General features: G+C 43.4%; 1 protein-coding gene across 3 annotated transcripts in view; it reads right to left on the reverse strand.

The window, feature by feature from the left end:
- ATRNL1 (attractin like 1) overlaps positions 1–20,359 on the reverse strand; it is a 566,124-nt gene that overhangs the window by 193,606 nt on the left and 352,159 nt on the right. For 2 of the 3 annotated variants that reach the window (XM_084800215.1, XM_084800217.1), the window contains exon 27: positions 14,578–14,685. The exons of the other annotated variant lie outside the window; for it this stretch is intronic. In XM_084800215.1, the coding sequence (XP_084656341.1) occupies positions 14,578–14,685 (108 nt within the window). The remainder of the gene's footprint in view (positions 1–14,577; positions 14,686–20,359) is intronic. 3 annotated transcript variants of the gene reach the window in all.

Here is a 20,359-nt window from a genome sequence, read left to right on the forward strand (position 1 = left end):
TGGGGACACAGCTAATGGTCTCACTTCACCCTACCCCGGTCAAACACCGAAGCTACTGACCCAGCTTTCCCACTTGCAAGATGGGCAAACCTGGTGATTCCTTTTCTTAGGGAGGAGTGATGAGCAAGGCAGGAAAGCACGCCTTCAGCTGGTGCTAAGAGTGAGGGGACGCACGGCGGTCAAAGGCGGTCAAAGGCGCTGCAGCAGCCAACGCAAGAAGACCCGGCTGGCCCACGTCCTCCTAGCAGCAGCCGGGAGCGAGCGTGCACAGGAATGAGCTGTGTTTTGTCTCCTCCCTGTCTGTCACTGTGTGCCTTATCATGGCCAGGACCAGCCCCTGCGGCTCATTAAGGCTCCCATGTTCTTCGCAGTCTCATCTGCCTTATAATTGAAATTCTTATTTTAACAGCATTATGTTAATGTTATTGCTAGCTATGGAATGCCTTGTGAAGAGCGCAACATTAAAGTTAATTTAGCCCTACATCCTGGGTAATGGATACTGTCTGGAATATAATAAAACAGATACTCAGAGTTGGACTGAAATGTGTCAAGGTTACTCTCCCAATTATATGCAGCCCCTAATGTGGTTGGCGCCTCTTACATCTCACGAATCTCACGCTGCTTATGAACTTTGTGGTTGTGGTAGGGAAAAAAAATCAGAATTCTTAATGAAGTTCCTTGTTTTCTTTTCTTTTCTCTTTTTTTTTATTCTTAATTAAAACTGGTTCTGCACTTGAGTTTCCCAGTGAGAAGAATTAGACCAGCACTGTAATGAGGATTAAGAAAGTACTCTTCAGTGTGCTATTTAAAAAAATAGTAAATTAAAAAAATCAAATGGCTTATACTGTTAAACGGCAACTTCCATTCAGCGAAACCTGATGTTACCATAATTCAATGTCTACGCAGTGCTATTAAAGAAATTGCGTACACAGTCTGCTGATAAGTAAAACCATCTTCCTTAATGAGTTTTGATTCACGGTCAGGTGCTGGGATTTCCCATTGTATACTGAATAGATGCTTGGAATAATAAGCATAACAAATACTTCACTTGCAGACAGGCCGAACTGAGAGGCCAGGGAAAGCCTAGAGAACAAAACTAGAAATTTCATGTTTAAGCCTAAACATTTAAAAATAATTATTTTCAGTATTTCAATATGATAACCCAAGAACTCCAAGATCCAATAAAATTTAATGTTTTGATGATAAAACAAGACTGGCCAAGAGTCTGGGATTGTGGAAACTGGGTGATACAGTTCATGTCTATATTTCTATGTATGCTAATTTTTAATTTAAAAATTAATCTATGATATTAATATTTTATTTCTTAATAAATGGAGTTATTTCATTAAAGAGAGCCTCATAGGCAGCTAGAAAAACTCAACTATTTATTTTATGAAGATTTTTTTTCAAGCTAATGTTTGAGTCTTATAGAAATCAGCACCATGGAAGATGTCTCCAATTGTGACAGTTTGGAGGGCGAGTGTCCCCAAAGGTCCGAGGTTGGTAGTGCTGGGAACAGAGGGGTCCTTAAGAGCTAGGACCTCAGGTGACAGGTGGGCAGGCTCATTCAGCAGAGCTTGCTTGTAAACTCCAGCAGGTTCCTGAGTGACCCTGTGAGTTTTCTCAGGGGGCCTGTGTTGGGGCTCATCCATTCTCCCTGATCCTGTGCTGATGTGGCCACTTGTTAACAGCACAATAAGCCACTCTCCACCGCTGTCACCAAACACCTAATTCAGTGAAATCTGCCCAGTCACAGACTTTGGCTCTTCCAGACTGTGAGCCAGATCAACATTTGATCTTTGTGAGTTACGTGCTTTGGTATTTGTTGTTATAAGGCAACCATGACTAATATCATCTCTCTCTCTCTCTCTATTTTAGCATATACATCAGTTATCATTCATGCAAATGTCTAGCAGCAGTTAAAATGTGTTGATTTGTACTGTGTACGGCTGGCCACCTTTGGAAAGTAGAAAGGTCTCCTCAAACTCAAGCAGAGAGTGAAGCTCTCTCCACTCCTGTCAGAAGGATAAAACGATCAGGAATGCGGTGCCGGGGTGGACGGGAAGTCCTGGTACTGACCGGGATGCAAATCCACTTTGGAAACCGTTAAACATACTTTTAACATGGGACCTAGATATAGTTTCAAATCAGAAAAAAATACTGATTTTTATTATCTGATGACAAATTTTCATGCATCCATATGGCAGAATGTCATCAACAGAATAAACTACTGAGGCAGGAAGTTAATTCTATGACTAGATCTCACTGGAAGCACCACGCAAAGTGAAAGAAAGCTATAACCAAAAGGTAGATAGTATGCGCTTCAGCACATATTTGTTCATAAGAAATAAACTCTAGGGATGCGAGCCAGCTGAGTGAGCACCACAGGCCTGGAGCGGGAGGCAAAGACTGAGCTGGTCACACACTAGGTGACTGTGCACATGCGTGGAACTGGTAAAGCATGGCGATGAAATTCACATTATTTAATAACTGATAACTGATGTTAACTACATTACCTAATAAATCAAAGACACAAGGAAAGTAATTAGTGTTTTAAAAAATCACATTTTCTTTTCATGCTTGCATGTGTGTGTAACTATGTATCTATCGTATAAGTTATGTTTAGATATACTCAGACCACATCCAATACACTGAAAGACTAGGGATTTTGCTAATAAAAGGTGATAGAAAGAGCTCATTTCATAATTTCATCTATTCATAATTATGCCAAAATTAATTATTATTATTATTTATTGAAACAAATATTCTTGCATCTTATGGCACTTCCGGTTTGCCATCACATGCCTCATTTATTATAATGTATAGGAAGTGGCAACAGCTAGTATTGTGGAGGAATGTCTTGAGTGGATGTAACAACTGTCAACAAAGTGCTGTATATCCAATTAGCTGGGCAGGACAGAAAGTGGAAGGCAGAACTTCCTGGAGAGGGGCAGAGCCAAGATTGAGAGTTGAGAAGGAATGAGGTTTAGAGTAGTTTGTTAGTTTACAAGTAGATTTGTATCAATTTAGATTCTGCTCTGCTTATGCCTACAGCTTTAAAGTATGTTTCAGTCTCTCTGTGTCAGTTATTGGCTTCATAGGCCGAACTGATACAAAATACTGTAACAAGCATGAAGGAGAGAAGTAAGTGGCAGCAGTTGAAGGAGGGAGGCAGCTAATGCCACTCTCAGAACGGCTGAGCCTCTGCAGTACAGCAGGGGGACCATGGCCCTCTTTATGATGTTGGCTGCCACGTGGATTACATTATACATACTTCTAAGTTGTTGCCATGGATAAGAAGGGGCATGATTTAAATAAAATGTATCTGAAACTGCTGGAAACTTAATATATAAGCAAAATTAGTTTATTCACAAAGATATGTTCTAAAAATTCCCCAGATTTCCCCAAATGCATAGATGTTACACTGTCTTATTTCAAAGTAAGATCTGAGAAGTCACATGTGTAATTACTCCAAGCGTTTAGAAGAGTAGCCGTCATGACAGGAAGTCCTGGGTTCAGCGGTCCTCAGCTCTGCCCACATGCAGACATGTATAGTATACCTTGCTAGATACTGACTGCTGAACTTAAGGAATGCTTATACAAATGCAGCCGCTGAGAACACAGGTCTGTCTAACTGATAACACCCAACAGCAAAGGCATGATGGCTGGTGTTTTCTCAACTTGACACAGGCTGTATGGAGTCATCTGAGTCAGGGACCTGAGGCTGCCTTTGCCAGATTTCCTGTGAGCACATCTGTGAGGCATTTTCCTCTTTCCTTAATGGCTGATGTGAGAGGGTCCAGTGTGGCAGTGGTGCCAACCCTGCGCAGCTATCCCTGGGCCGCACATGCTGAGCAAGCCAGTAGGCAGCACCTCTCATGGCCTTTGCTTCCAGGTTCCAATGTTAGTTCCCCTCAGTGAGGAACCAGAGGGTGGAAGCAAAAGCCAGATTAACCCTTTCCTCCCCAAGCTGCTTTTGGTCATGGTGTACATCATGGGAACAGAAAGCCAACTAGGGCATAGGTCAAAGCAGGCAATTCTAACAGCTTTGTGTCTCAAATCTAGAACCTTAACCACTGCATTTCTTCCTGTTGCTAAGTGAACTGTTATTGAGAACAGTAGGGACTAAGACCCCATTTTGATTTCTGCATCCCTGGTGCCTGGTATGAGAAAGGACACAGGAAATAGTGGGTTAGTAAGTGAATAAAGAACTGACTCACTTAACTCTCTTTGCATTCACATACTGTTAGCGACAGGCGTTTGTTCACACCCGTAGCCCTCTGCCTGCGGACTGCTTCTCAAGAGGACCTTACATTCCAATACTGTGCTGGAATCTTCCATTTCTTTTCTTTCTTTCTTTTTTTTTCAGCCTACCTGTATCCAATGCTATGTAATCCAGTCTGTTTTCCCCACTTCTGACTTCAGTTTGAAAATTATTACTCTAACGTCACAGTCTGTACTAACATCTATGCTCTCTAGACTTCTTTGCGACTTTAATATCATACAGAAATCCTTCTGTCGCCTTAAATTCATGCTTCTCACTGGTGTTCCTCTTGACTTAGTCGCTGGCATCTCACTTGACGGATAAGAGCTCTATCTACCACGCAGAAAAGTCCCTGTCCATCAAGGAAGCAAGAGGCTGGGGCCGTGTGAGGCGGGGTAAGTGGCAAGAATGTGTTAGTCCGCTCTCCCTCGGCTTTCCACAGGGCTGGACCATGGCTGCGTGGGGACGGAGCACACGGCTGCTCATCTCAGGGCCAAGAGAAGGGCAGGCCCGGCCAGGGGACGTCACCTTCCGACAGAAGCATGGAGCTCACGTGACGTCACTGGCTCCTTATCTTCTACATATATTAATGCAATATTTAGCACTACATTTCTAATATCTCATAATAGTATATATTTGATTTAATACAATTTTATAGGCTTTTTGTGTGTGCTTTTTGTTTTTCAAGACAGGGTTTCTCTGTGTATCCCTGGCTGTCCTGGACTCACTCTGTAGACCAGCCTGGCCTTGAATTCATAGAGATTACCTACCTCTGCCTCCCAGAATGCTGGGACTACAGGCATGCACCACCATGCCTGGCTAGAATTCTTAAGTCATTTATTACATTGAGGATATATCTACTAATGTGTGTAGTGGAAGGAAAAGAGTGCAAATAAATCAACAACATACCATATTAAACACTGTAAGGTCTGTTAAACAACCAAAATTCAGTGTTAAAGCAACCTTCTTGGGATATGAGAGCTTAATAAAACATTCAAACAAATCAGGTGACTATTAAAGAGTAATAATTGCTTCAAGATAATCTAAAATGTTGGTATTTATTAGTTTTCTGTATTACTAGTACTATGGAATCTGTATGGTAAACACTGCCTTGTGTCCACATGGACAGATGGGAGCTCGCACAGGAGTGTGTATGGCAAGCGCTTGCTGGAAGCTGACATTACAGTTTCACACTGTGGAGGATTCGGTTGAGCAGCAGGAATCTGTCAGTGGTTGTCAGAGAGGAAGCACCATCCAGGAAAGTCCATTCTAGTTGGTGACCTCCCAGTGAGATATATTTTATATTTAAGAGACATTTAAAATTATTTTGCATATTGCAAAATGTGTACTATATAAGATATGTAATATACATACATGTATAAACATATAGTACATATATGATAAATATGCACAGTATTATATAGGACTTGACAACAAAACCATACTGTCTTCACTACTATGACCCTATAGTGCATCTTGATATCAGATGCTGTGATGCATATAGCTTTGGGTTTTGCTCAAGATTCATTTAGCTATATGAGTATCTGTAATAGTTCCACATATGCCTTTGGATGTTTGTTTTATTTCTCAAAAAAGGTACAACTAAAAATTTGGTGAGACATCATTAAATCACTTTGTATAGTACAGACACTTTCAGCAATATTGTTCTTTATTTTACACCATGAGCACACAGGAGATGCCAATGTCCGTGCCTGCTTTGTTCTCACCTGTGTTGTGTAGCTTTCCCTGCATAGGTCTTTTCCCCTCACTTATATGTATCCCCTGATATCTTTTATAGTTCACAGGAATGTGGCTTTTGTGTTTATTTGTTTTTCAACACATTCAGCATTGGTACATACAAGTGTTACTTGATTTTGTATATTTGTTTTATATTCTGTAACTTTACTGAATTCAGTTCTAATTGTCTTCTTGGGGCTCTTTGTTGTAATAAAGACTGGCCTAAGGCTTTTAGGTGAGATTGGGACAGTATGTCAATAAAGTTTGAAAAATACCGTTTTTAAAAATAAAGTCAAATATTTCATCTTTTCTATGATCTGAGATCAAAGGCAGGTTTCTTCACTTGCTATATCTATCCCCATTTGTACTCTGCAGACTCCCCTTAGGCACGCCTAGTGAACACCTAAGTCCTAGCCCTCGACAGTGAATGTTAGTAGCCCCTCAGGATGTGAGTCAGTCATCGTGGGTGAAAGGCAATCCCAAGCGTCTGTCTCCTGACGTGCAGCATGTCTGGACACACTTTCAGTAAGCAGTGATACCGAGCACTGAACATATGTGAAGTCAGTTTTAACAAGAGAGAAAGAGCCCAGATTGGGAACCGTCACTTTCTCATTACTTTCCATGTTAAAGTGGTACATACATGATTATGGAAAGGCTTATATAGATACGAATAAGGAATAATCCACATACAGTCTTGTATAAATTAGCTAACACATTTTAAAAGATTGATCATTAAAGTCATTACACTGTATCCTAGTGTGTCAGTGTTATAATAAGCACAGTAAGAACAATTACAATTAAACATAGAGAGAAAGGACAGCCTCCGAGAGGAAGTCTCAATGATACGTGAGCTTTCGCAGGAGGTGAGCGGACTGTGTTCTCACCACCCACTGCACGTGACTAAAGAAGTGAAGGAGGTGCTGGAAAGATAGTTACCCACTCTTCCAGAGAACCCGGCTGGATTCCCAGCACCTGCGAGGAGGCTCACGACCACGGCTAACTGCAGTTCCAGGGCAAACAGTAAGCTCTCTGGCCTCTCTAGTCTCAGCTGTGCTAGACCTTCAAGCACGTGCAGCGGACGTTCAAGTACACAGGACACCCGTACACATCTAACAAATTAATTTACAAAGCAAATGGGGGAAACTGTATTTTCAACATAATTATCATTTCAACTTAATAGCTGTGAATAACTAGTGACAAAACATTGTACTTTTTATGTGACATCAAATCAAGAGAGGGGAGGAGAAGGAAGGAAGGAAGGAAAGGAGGGAGGGAGGGAGGGAGGGAGGAAGGGAGGGAGGGAGGGAGAGAGGGAGGGAGGAAGGAAGGGAGGGAGGAAGGAAGGGAGAAAGGAAGGAAGGAAGGAAGGAAGGAAGGCAAGAAGAAAAACAAAGTTACTTAAGAATCCTAGGCGATTTCCCTTGGTTTCGGACATTTACTTAAGGAAAGCATGTACTGTGCTACTTGTGGGGTGCACAGGAGCAGCCCCACCCGCACATGGGGACACACAGGTAAGGCCAGCAGCACCACATTCACAGCTTTCACGGCCACCTGCACAGATTCACTGAACATTGCAATTGAGCCATCACACTCACGCAACCTACTTTGGCCAGAGTTAGACCACACTGCAGGGCCTGCAGTGCTGCCAGCCTGGCCATCACAGCTGTGGCTGAGTTCCTGAAGATTCAAGCTGCTTCTGCCCTCACCCAACCAGCAGAAGCCAGCTGCTTTGCATCTCAGGCTTCTGACAGCACAAACCCATGTCCTCACCGAGGCTTCCGTGAGCACCGTTCATCTGCTAACTACGGAGAAAGCAGCCACTCTCTCACCTAAGCATCAGGGTGTGACGCACAGTTTTGTTCTGCTCCCTGGTTTCCCGGGGGTGCTAAGCTCTAGGTGCCCGCAGTACTACTACGCGCTGCCTTCCATTTCAGTTTTCTTGCCTTTGGTCTAAAATGAGCAACCTGTCCAAGTCTTAATGTTTCTTAAGCAGGGAGCACCACAAAGCCAGCCCTCTTTGCAATCCTCAACCCATGAACAAAGAGATCATTTAAGACTTCTGGTCTACCTCACTCTTCACCTCACATGGGAGCTCCTCTTTACTCTGTAAGTAGTCCACAGGGCACACGGTCATCTATTGGCCTATACTCACTCCTCAGGGCTGCTCTTTGCACAGGCTTGCTAGGCCTGTGGCCTGGGGGCTACCTGGGTTGTTCTTCACCAGAAATCATATGGTTAGCACCTTCATCTCCTCCAAGACCTGGTCATCCTTCTCTCCTTCAACCAATCTGTCCTGACTGCAACCCTGCAATGGGCACCTGATGCAGCTTTGTGCTTCAGCCTGCTCAGCCCTGTTGCACTGCTGTACCACTTGTTGCCACACTAAGAGACTCGCTTTCTCCTCCTTTTGCACTGCATGTACCACTTGTTGCCACAATAAGAGACTCACTTTCTCCTCCCAGAATATGGGCTCCACAGGAACAGTTCTTCCTTGTTCCTAATGTTCCTCACGTGCTCAGGCAGTGCCTGGCACAGACGAAGCATTCTGTAAAAAACTACCGTGTAATCACCATAAACATTTATTGTTTTCTAAATAGCGTCATAGGAAGAAATCAGCACGGAGCCGCGGAGACTGAACTCGCACGTGCACTCTTAACAGGGAAAATTAAAACAACCAACCACAGCTCTTCGGTAGCCACTGGGCAGCAACAGCTCCTAATTGAATTTACTTAAAGAAAACAACTCTAAGGTGTCATTTAACTGGCATCATTGGGCATATATAGTGTAGGAACTTTTAAAGTATCGGAAGTCACAATGACTGGCCAACGTGTGGAAGAAAAATAACAAATGTATGCTATATATCAAACAACTACCAGAAAGCAGCCCATTATCTGTAAAATCAACTAGCAGATTGTGTTATGTAAATTCATATCCTAGGTGCACTTATTAGATGAGTGGTAGGTATTCATTTTCCCGATAATATAAATCTATGATTCAAATTCACTAAGCATTAATTTAGTGTGGTTATTTATAGAACGTATTTATTTTGTCTTTTAATCTAAAGGGTTTTGAACTATTAAAGTCCATTAAAGATTCAATATTCAAATAATAACAAAATGTGTGAGCTCCTGTACTTCACACTTAACCCACAGCTGTGGTGCTCAACAGTGTACATTTCCCACAAGTGTGACCAGCAGTACACAGTTACCCACAGAGGTGGCAAACAACAGTGCACACTTACCCACAAGTGTGAGCAGCAGTGCATGGTTACCCACAGACAGCAGGTGTATAAAAAGTAACCATCTCTGCCTTACATATTCATCTGATCACACGGGTGTGAATCTCAAGAGTGTACATAGGAGTCACATGTGATATAAGATGAATCCATTTTTTAACCATATTATGAATAGTCAGTAATTTTGTATAACACTAATAGCCCGCTGACCTGTGGCACTGTGTTAGACCTTAACACTGAACTTTAAGAAAAACCTATCATAAGAACTTTAAAGTAGTTTGATTCTCATATTTACATAAAACATTTAATGTGATTCCAGAATGGCCCTGGGTTTTAAAATTAGCCACGGAAGCAAATCAATAAACCACAAACCATATCATGCTGATATATATTGCATTAAATATATATGATTTCTATATATATATAAATCATATATATTTAAAAGTATTTGTAATAGCATTCAGTATTCTGCAAAAATTATAAATAAATGACATCTAGGAAGCTTCTAATTAGCAGCAATTATTATAAAGTGCAGCACAGATAGGAAATAAAATTTAATTTTCAAGACTCTACTTCTACCTCTTATTTTCTAAAGGATATCAAAGGAAGAAAGCTGCTGAGATAAACTCGGATGTTTGCTTTTAACATGAAGAGCAAACAACCAATTTAAGCTCTAAAAATATCTACTGAACGACAAAGTTTCTTAGCAGAAAATGGAAACCTCATCCTAAAATTTACATGCAATTTCAAGGACAAGAAGGACGAAGGTAGCTTTACAATGAGTAGAGTTGGAGGACTTGGCTTTTTTTTTTTAATTCCAGTTGTACTGTAGAGCTACAATAATTAAGACAGTGTGGCATTGCCACAGAAACAGACACACATCAGGAGAATGGGACAGAAAGAAACCTCTCCATTTATGGTCAATGATTTTCTAAAGGAAAGCTACACACAGAAAAAGTCTTTCCAACAGCTTGTAAAAATCTCAATGCCAGTGATTTTACTCTTAGGCTTAGCAAACGTACACTTTGTATTTTACACAGTATTTATGACAATGTCATTAAGCCTATTCCTAAATAGAAACAGTCCAAATGCCTACAGTCGAGGAACTTATAAACAAATGTAGAGGGCTGGGCTTGGTGCACACCCGTGCTTTCCACACCAAGATGCTCAGGCAGCAGGGGGCTGGGCATGGTGCACACCCATGCCTTCCACACTAGGATGCTCGGGCAGCAGGGGGCTGGGCATGGTGCACACTCGTGCCTTCCACACCAGGATGCTCGGGCAGCAGGGGGCTGGCCATGGTACACACCCGTGCCTTCCACACCAGGATGCTCAGGCAGCAGGGGGCTGGGCATGGTGCACACCCGTGCCTTCCACATCAGGATGCTCGGGCAGCAGGGGGCTGGGCATGGTGCACACCCCTGCTTTCTGCACCAGGATGCTCAGGCAGCAGGGGGCTGGGCATGGTGCACACCCCTGCTTTCTGCACCAGGATGCTCAGGCAGCAGGGGGCTGGGCATGGTGCACACCCCTGCCTTCTGCACCAGGATGCTCAGGCAGGAAGACTGAATGTTCCAGATGGAATTGTACAGTGTATCTGTCTTAAACTGTCAAAAGTGCAGCATCTGTGCACAATACAATATAACTTGTTTTATACCAAACCAAAATAGAACCAGGTACTAACAGGTGGATGACATCAATGGACTCCCAAATTGTAATGCTTAGTGGAAGATGTAACCAGAAAACCTGTATTTTATGATACCATTCATACAAAATGTCCCAAATAGAAAAAAATATATAAAGACAGGAAATAGATCAGTGGTTGCCTAGGGCTGGAGGGCAGGAGAAGAGGTCTGGAGGGAGATGTGGATGAGTGCAAATGGGAATATTTTAAATTAGTCTGGGAAATGAATGTGCAATTCCATGTTTATCCTAAAAGCAGCAGTGTAGACTTTAAGTGGGTGATCTGCATATTTTATGAATTATAGTTTACTAGGCTTTAAAGATCTACACATCTATAATTAGATTTCATTCCCAGATAAACTGGACTTTGCCAAATGGGAGTTGGCATGTAATCATTTTTCCTTTTAATATCTCGATGTTAAATTTCTGAAGAGAAGTAGTATAAAAACATAAAGGCTGGTTGTCCTAGATTTCAGGTGCTGATGGACACAGCCCACAGGGAGCTGCAAGCTGGCTCACTGTGACCAGGTAACCGCCTTTGTCCTGGCCTTTCCTGAGTCCTTTCCAGCCACGGGCATGTGGGCGCGGCTGCTGCTCTGTACAGCGCAGCTACCCCGGAGCACCTCACCACAGAGGTACTTGAATCGGCAGGAAATGCATCAGAAGACTTAAGGGTAAAGCCTGTTACCCCTCATCATTGCAAGTTGCTATTCGTGGAGGCGAAGGACTGGATTCTCCGAACAAGGCTGCAATTGCTGCTGGTGGTGTCATCCACACATCCTCAAACCTCTGGTAGAGAGGGAAAGACAACAGAAGACGTCCAAGGATGCCTGCCTGGTCCCCTCATTATCTCAGGACTCTAGGCAGTCCTAACAGCCGCCCAGAGCTGGCGACTCCAGTGGACTGCATCTCTGTGAAGACCACGGCTTTGCCTTTTTGTAATTCTATTTGAGCAAGCTGGAGGCACCGTTAGCCTTCCGGCCACCACATTTCTGCATCCGAGTCCTCACCATATGTAAGTGGTACTGCGGCTTCAAAGGAGCTAGTGATTCTGAAGTGGTGGCTTTTGACTGAGTTCACTGTTTTTAAAAGACTGTTTGGATTTGAATTGTGATGTAGAAGTTCTAGTAACGAACGTCTGGTTTCCCCTCCGGTGGGTAAGCTTGATAAAGGTCATTTCCCAAACTAAAATCAACAACAATAAAACCATAAAGGCATACAGATTATTTAGAAAACTGAACAATAATACAAGAAAAAAAAAGTAAGAGCCCCAGTGTCAGCACAACAGTGTAAGATGCAGTACACTCCACCGATGCTCTCGAGGAGCGCAGGGTACGGCCAGGCGCTTGTCTTCCGCACAGCGTTGACACAGAGGTGACATGGAAGAGGAAGGAAACCTGATGACTCTCGGGACACTGTCAGTAAGTCCTCCAGAGTCTTGAGAAGAGGAAGAAGGCAGCCAAGAGACTGGGTCACCAGGAGGAGGAAACGGAAGCCTGCGCAGGAGCAAGTTGTTCGTGGTGACTGGGTGTGAGGCACTCTGATTCTGCACCAGCCGCAGTGGGGCAGGAGAGCTGCAGCTGCAAGCTGGTTCCCGGCCCCGCATGCCAAGTGATGATATGATGCTAGGGCAGAACATGAGGCAGGATGCTCTCACAGCCACGCACGCTGACCACTGAACTCCAGAGTAATCACTTCTGAATGCCCAGCGGCTGACTTGGCGACTATAGAAACTCGTGTGTGTCTCTTCTGTGACTTGGGGACACGCAAACAGAGTAAACTGTGTTTGCTGTTACTTAAAATGCTATAATAAAGAAATTCATTCATGACACCTCTATCAAAACTTCTGGTTAGTTTAATATTTGGAAGAGGAAGGGAGCATCATAAAGCTACTGTATTAATTTCTCTTGAGATGCGTTTTAGCGGAGATGCACTAACAAGGCTCCGAATTGGAAGGGAAGAAGAGTTTGTATGTGTCATCAGTCAGGGAGGGATACTATGAAAAACAGACAAAGGAAACGCAAGACTCAGTAGTGACTACCCGAGTCAGAGAGAGGAAAGTTTTCCTCTCTGTCCCTCCTCCAGGCAGGCGCGCGCACACACACACAAACACACACACACACACACACACACACACACACACACACACACATACACACACACACACACACCACACTGGAGCAGCTGAAGCAAACCTTTTGGAGAGTGGTTGTTTGGGTTTTTGTTGTTGTTGTTTTATTGTTTTTTTCAGTGTAAACACCCATGGAAACAGTCTTGGAGTAGCTTGGAGGACAGAAAGCAAACAGCCTATTGCACAAGGAATAGGAGTGAACCAAGGACACAGAGAAATTGTAAACACAGGCATGATGGAGGGCCTACCAGGAACATGGCAACAAGGAAGACAAACTAGGACTATAAGTAAATGAAATAAAGATAGACATTTTTTAAATTCTAAAAAATGAAAATTTAAAGTTAAGAAAAAATCAAAATGTAGAGAAAAGGATGACTTGGGAGGAATACATTCCAGAAGCTCACCTGCCCAGCACATGAGCAGTGAAACCCTGAGCTCTGTCAAGGAGCCACTGAAGCAAGTGGGTGAGAGCTGAGCACACTGCACACCACACACCTCATACTGCATGCACACACACACTGCACACTGCACACCACACGCCTCACACTGCACACACACCACACACTGCACACACACCACACACTGCACACCTCACACTGCACACTGCACACTGTACACACACCACACACCTCACACCACACACCACACACCGCACACTGCACACACACCACACACCCGCATGCCACATACTGCACACCTCACAACTAATGCTGCCGTTCACCCCGCCCCATGTTTGCTCCTTCCAGCCCCCCTTCTGCATAACCCATGTGCACATGCACTAACACGTATTACTCCCATGACTTGAACATGTATCACTGGAGAGAACAGAGATTTAGACTTAAATATTCTAGATTTTCTGCTTATTTAAAAATAAATCTTAGAATAACACGAAGCAGAGGACAAAAATGCAATTAAGGCATTTGTTAATTTGCTATACACTTCATTTACACATCCTAATTTCTAATTTATCTTCTAGCAATGGATGATGTACACGTACATTTCCTAATATACTAACAGCTAAAGTTCCAAAGCAACCTGTGGCCTACAGCAGGGAAAAACCTAAGTATGCAGGAAGAGCACACCGAGACACATCAGACAACGCACACCACACTGAACTATGTATCTAAGTGCAGCGTGTCTGCACACACGCTCTGCAGTAGAACTTTCCCCACAAAGAAGGGTGTGCACTGCTAAGTGGGGGCCACAGGGGACTCTGAGGGCTAAAAATGGCACTCAAACCCTTCTACCATAACTATACCTTAAACTCCATCAGCTCCTATCTGTCAGGCAAAGGCTGCCAGGTGAACGGTCTGTCACTCTGGCCTAGGCTAATAGACTCTCCAGTGGCTTTTGTCACAGCTCATGTCATGCCATTAAAACTATGTGCCTTGAAAATACCATAACATATGTGGCCGGATCCTGTCAAGTCGAGATAATCAGATGTGTGTGGCTTCATAAGCAGATGCAGATTAGAGCGGGGATATAAATACGCAGGCCGCCCTGGCCCCTCCGCAGCGCTGTTCCTACCTCTAATGGCCCTCGCAGGAAGTCTGTCTGCTCGGCTCCTACTTCCAGCGCCACATCAACAGAAGCAAAGGGACGGCTGGCCATCTGCTGTCGTTCTCGAAGCAGTTGCTGGAGGGGGTTAAAAACGATGTTTTAAAATAGGCTTAAAAGCACATTAAATGGAACAATATCTGGTTTCATTTCTGAACAAATAATGACATTGACAATTTAGCAACTGTTTTATACACATCTAGAAAGCTAAAGAAAATTACCTTCTCAGGCCCTGGTTCAACTTCACAGAGGCTTGAGATGTGTGGTTCTGGAAAGAACCTTTCTCCCAGCCTCCATCCACAGGCCTCCCAGGATGTACTCAAAACCTCTTGCAGCCCCTCAGGGGCAAGGCGCTACTTACATAAAAAGTGCTACTGTGATGGTGGCAACGGCAAAATAACACATGCACTTGTTTGTCTTAGCAGAAGGAAAAATATTATTTAAAAAGTTTAAGGAAATGAAAAAAATTCAAAATACATCAGAGGGTACCAATGAACATAACCTGCTAAGGGTAAGTTTTGTAAGTAGTGAGGATTCCCTGGCGGCTGCTGTGCGACCAGCAGGAGCTGTGGCTGCGGTGTCTTCAAAACTATCAAAGCCTGTGTCCAGCAGTTAAAGTGAGCGGCTGTTGCTAAGGTGCAGGCAGCCTGTGCGCAGTCCTCCAAGGCACCACTCCCTGTTTGTGCCTATTCCCGGTTTGCCCAGCTGGGACCACTAAGCTAGCAAGTCCCAGCCAGCTGCTAAGCTAATTTATATTCCTGCCTTTCCTTGTAATTATAATATTCATTAAGTCACGATAAGAAAAAAATTGATGACCAGCACTAGATACCCAGATCTTGTCCCCCCATCCTATACAGCTAATAAAATTATTATTAAATATTAAAGAGGACGGGCAGTGCAATTAAATACTCTTTCAAATGAGAAGAAAATCATATCAACTGGAGAAGGCAGAACCCCTGAGCACAACGAATGGCTTCATTATTTATGGAGATCTGTAGGATTCCTAGGCATTAGTTGAAAACATTAACTACCAGTCTTTGTAAATGGCTGGAGCTCGGTGATGCATCATTCATAAAAGCCCCTTTGCAGATGAGGAAGGAATACACTAAGGAGAGGCAATTCGTTATCTAGCATTTGTGCGCTAATATATATGAAACGGTGCATAAACAGAATTTAAGGCTTTGCTCCCTTATTAATAAGAGAATCTACCTGATGATATTATATGGGACAAAGACACTACTAATGAGTAATAGTTTAGCTTCTTAACTTACACTTTTGTTTAAGTGATACACTCATAATAAATAAAGGCATAGAAATTAGAACCCACCCACTTTAATAGAGCTTCATCGTTGTGTTATTAAATGTGGCTGTTAACCAGTAGAAGTTGGTTTGTAGCTCTCTGTTTGGGTGGCTGAGAACATCTGTGCGGAATGCAAACAGTGTCCTTCCCAAACAAGCCATACTGAGGACAAAAGGCCATATGCATCTGTGTGTCCTTGGAAGAGCGTCTTAGATGTCGCCTTGTACATGCATCGATGACATTGCTGTACAATCTGCTTTCCTAACCCTAGTCCACAAGCAGCTTGAAGAGGATGTAAATTCAAGTTTATGTTCAAAGAGTCCCTCTCTGCTTGGCTTATAAATGACACCTGCTGTGACAGAGACTTTAACAATGAAAGCTCTGTTCCCTCACCCATCTTTTGCTGGTCTCTTAAACAATAGTTAATCAATATTTATTGCCACAAATTGTGATGCCATATGTAACCAAGTGTCCCAAAGTGTAGTGTATTTCAGTGAAACAGATACTCACAAACACGGAGAAAAAAAATCTGTCACTGATTATTTGTTCTATTTTGAATATTTTATTTGTAAAATGCAAAGCATTTTTTAAGGACTTGGATTTTAGGGTTTGAGCTTTTTGGTGTAGTTTCTTTTAAAGAATTGAATTAATTTATTCTGGGCCAGAGTGGGGCTGAGGGTCTTGTTAAGGGACTATGATGACACAACAAGGCTCTGGGCGTGACACTAAAGAGAGGAGACTGCTTTCTCAGGCCACGCCGTTCTTTGGTGCTTTAGAAGATGCTGCGGTTCTCTCTCCCACTAGTTTCTAGTTCTCAGCTTTGTTCCTAGCAATTGTCTAATTAGTAACTGGATGCCCAACTTTCTCCATTTTTTCAGGCTAAAGAATATGCACAAATTGTGCTGACAAATTCTGGAAAATCGAGTCTAAGTGCTGGCATGCAACTCGAGCTCTGCCATTGGAAGGAAGGCCTCACGTCTGCGCGCTGCGCTCTCCAATCTCTGCTGTTTGACACCAACGGTCGGAGTTGAGCCTCATGAGTCCTTGACTCTTCTCCTCTGTGCAGCACGGGTGACACTCTGTCCTTATTCTCATCTGTCCTCAACCCCAGCTTCTCTGCTCTAGACCAGGACCAAATTGTGTGGCCTTTCAAACAACTTGTTTTTTCTCTGTGTACAATGAGAATGAGTAATATCTTCAGGCTGCGAGGTTGGGGCAGAAGAGGATGCCGCAGACAACCCAGGAAAGGATGCCGCAGACAACCCAGCAGAGGATGCAGAAGACAACCCAGCAGAAGATGCAGAAGACAACCCAGCAGAAGATGCAGAAGACAACCCAGCAGAGGATGCCGCAGACAACCCAGCACAGAGCCTGGCTGGCCCTGCGTGCCTGGAGACTGTGGGTGGGGCGGTCAGTGTGCCGACCGTGAAGCGCTGCCTCCACATCTGAAGATGGCGCATGGATTGCTGCCACCCCCTTCTCCTCAGCACTGGTGACACATTTGGCTCTTCTAGCCTGCCTTTTACCAAATGGTGCGTTACGAGACACTTGGAAATGTCATTACTGAACTAGACTTGGAACGGCTCTCTGCCACGTGTGACTAAGAACAATAAAACTCAACTAGAAAACCAAGACAAAATATAAAATGCTTTCTTAAGACACTTCAAAATTTATTATCCATGATTCTGGTTTTGTGTGGTAGTTTAGCATTTGTACATCTATAGGAACGCACAGAGCAGATGTATCTGTTTTATACGTGATCTGATACTGCCAATTAATCAGCACAGAACAATAAAAACCATGGAACAAACCGATCACATCGCTGATGACGAAAATTGTGTTGCCACAAATGTTGCTGATATGAACATTTAAATATTAAAGAGATGTTCTATGGATCATTGCTTTGTCCAAAATATTTTTTTGTACTGGATATCTGCTATAAAATACATCATGAATTAAACATTAACAAGAATCCAAACCTAAATCTGACAACTTTTTACACGAGCTCTATCAGACGTGTATGTGGATAACGATGATTTTAATCCCTGCCACTACTTCACACACTGGGTCGTCCCCAGGCCACATTAGCTGTCTTTCAAACACTGCAAGGCATAAATGACCATAATAAAACTTAGGATATTAATCTTTGAAAAGACACAATGTACGAAACAAAACGTGGGCTCCCGATTACCCCTTGTATCACCCCAGAAGTCCCTCTCTGCCACTGGGGGTTACGCCCCACCCCACTCCCTGCCCTTCCTCTTACATGTTTGCTTTGAGAGCTTAACTCTGTGGCCAGGCTGGCCAGGAATTCAGCAATCACCTGCCTCCACCTCCCAAGTGGACTGGGATCACAGATGGTCAACCACGCCTACACACTTTCCTTATGAACTGCTCCTTACACCAGCAGGGCACTAATTCAGTAAGTATATCTCCTTATTTTTACTAGAATTGTTTTTCAGACAAAAATCTATCTTTAGCAAATTCTCATGCCCCCAAACACTTATTTGGAATTCAGTTTCATTTCTTAGATAGACAATGAATTTGAAAAGAATTTTAAACATCTAAATTTGCTTCTTATGAATGTGTCTGAGGGTGACTTATGATAAAAAGATTTTCAAATCCACATATGGTTTCATATCATTATTCATCTCCCTCCTTGCAACTCTACAAAGACAATGAGAGAAATTTCATAAAGTCAACATGATGTATTAAGATTTTTGAAAAAATTAGAAGAAAGTCATCAAAAAGATGTTATATTGGTATAGACTTTGCAAATTCTTATGAACAAAGGTATTCGAATTCGAGGAGATAGGTGTTGGATATTAGTGCAACCATGCTGAAAATGAAGAAACAAAACAGAACAAGTAAGCCAGTCCTCGAAGGGTAACCGTGAAAGAGATGGCAAGTGCCATCCGCTGTCCCCCGCCGTCTAGCACTGAGCCTGCGTCCACCCATGGGGCCCAGACTCCATGTCCTCCCATGAAGGCTCAGACTCCATGTCCTCCCATGAAGGCTCAGATTCCGTGTCCACTCATCAAGGCTCAGACTCCATGTCCACTCATCAAGGCTCAGACTCCATGTCCACCCATCAAGGCTCAGACTCCATGTCCACTCATCAAGGCTCAGACTCCATGTCCACCCAGGGGTCCTTCTGGTTAAACTTCTCCAGCCTGAAGCTGGTTTTGCAGACTCATGGAGCTGTCACAGTGGACGGCCCTCATACAAATCGTAGGATTTACTTTCCAACAGTCTTCAAACTATGCTCTATGTTTTATTTGATATATTTTATTATTTTATATCAAATATATGTATACATATTTGATATACTTTTTGAAAATAAAACGTCTAGTGTTTTCCTAACATCTACTCATTAACTTCAGTAAAACTATATACTTTCACTAAAGTCTAACATTTCACTCAATCTTTATTATTATTTAAATAAAAGTGCTGTCCTCAGTTGGCAATGGCTAAGTAGATCCTTCAGATGCACAGGTTGCATCTGAGCAGTTTAGGTCATGACCCCTTCACTATCATGAGCTTGCCATGAAACAGAGGAAAGACAAGAAAAGGAGGGACACTTCTACATTTACTACTGGAACATACAAACTAAAACGGTAACACCTCATGCCAGCAGCTTGTACACACAAACATACAGACATATTATGAGAGTGTGTCCAAAGTGTGAAAGTAAGATCATGAACATGCAAATCACAGTGCCAAGTAAATACCCTGTAACTCAACAGTAATGTGTAAGAGGGCACATGGATCTCCCTGGGAGATTCCCAACCCAGGATGGGGCTAAGACAATGGGTTGCTCTCCACAAGCTGACAGTGTGGCCCCATTGCCAGGGACAACAACTCATTGAACATGGAGACGATGAGCTGGTGCCCACATGGAGCCTTCACTGCTACACTCTAATCTCTTTGGTTCAGGAAGGTACTCAGTAGGCTGCAGAAAGAGAAACATAAACACCAACCCAGCCAAAAAGCCTTTCACCTACATCGTGTCCTGTCTGTATAATATGCTAAGGCAATGGTAGCACCGGGCTTGTGGGAGTAGCCAAGCAATGTCTAATTTTACTTAAAGCCCACTCCACAAGATGGGCCTAGAGACTAGATACCCTAGGACCTAGGGTAAAATGATCTTCCTGGGCATGTCCTTGGCCAGCCTAACCCAGTCGGTCCACCCAGGTATGTCCACGGCCAGCCTAACCCAGGCGGTCCGTCCGGGCACATCCACGGCCAGCCTAACTCAGACAGTCCTCCTAGGTACGTCCATGGCCAGCCTAACCCAGGTGGTCCGTCCGGGCACGTCCACGGCCAGCCTAACCCAGGCGGTCCTCTCTGACACTCAGTTCTAGGTGACTCCAGACCCTGTCATCTGTCAACTGAGACTGACCAACATCTCTGTAAGTCATCACATGCACTATATAATTTGCACAAATTTGC

This window comes from Acomys minous, assembly GCF_964271855.1.
Source record: "Acomys minous genome assembly, chromosome: 2".
Taxonomy (NCBI): Eukaryota; Metazoa; Chordata; class Mammalia; order Rodentia; family Muridae; genus Acomys; species Acomys minous.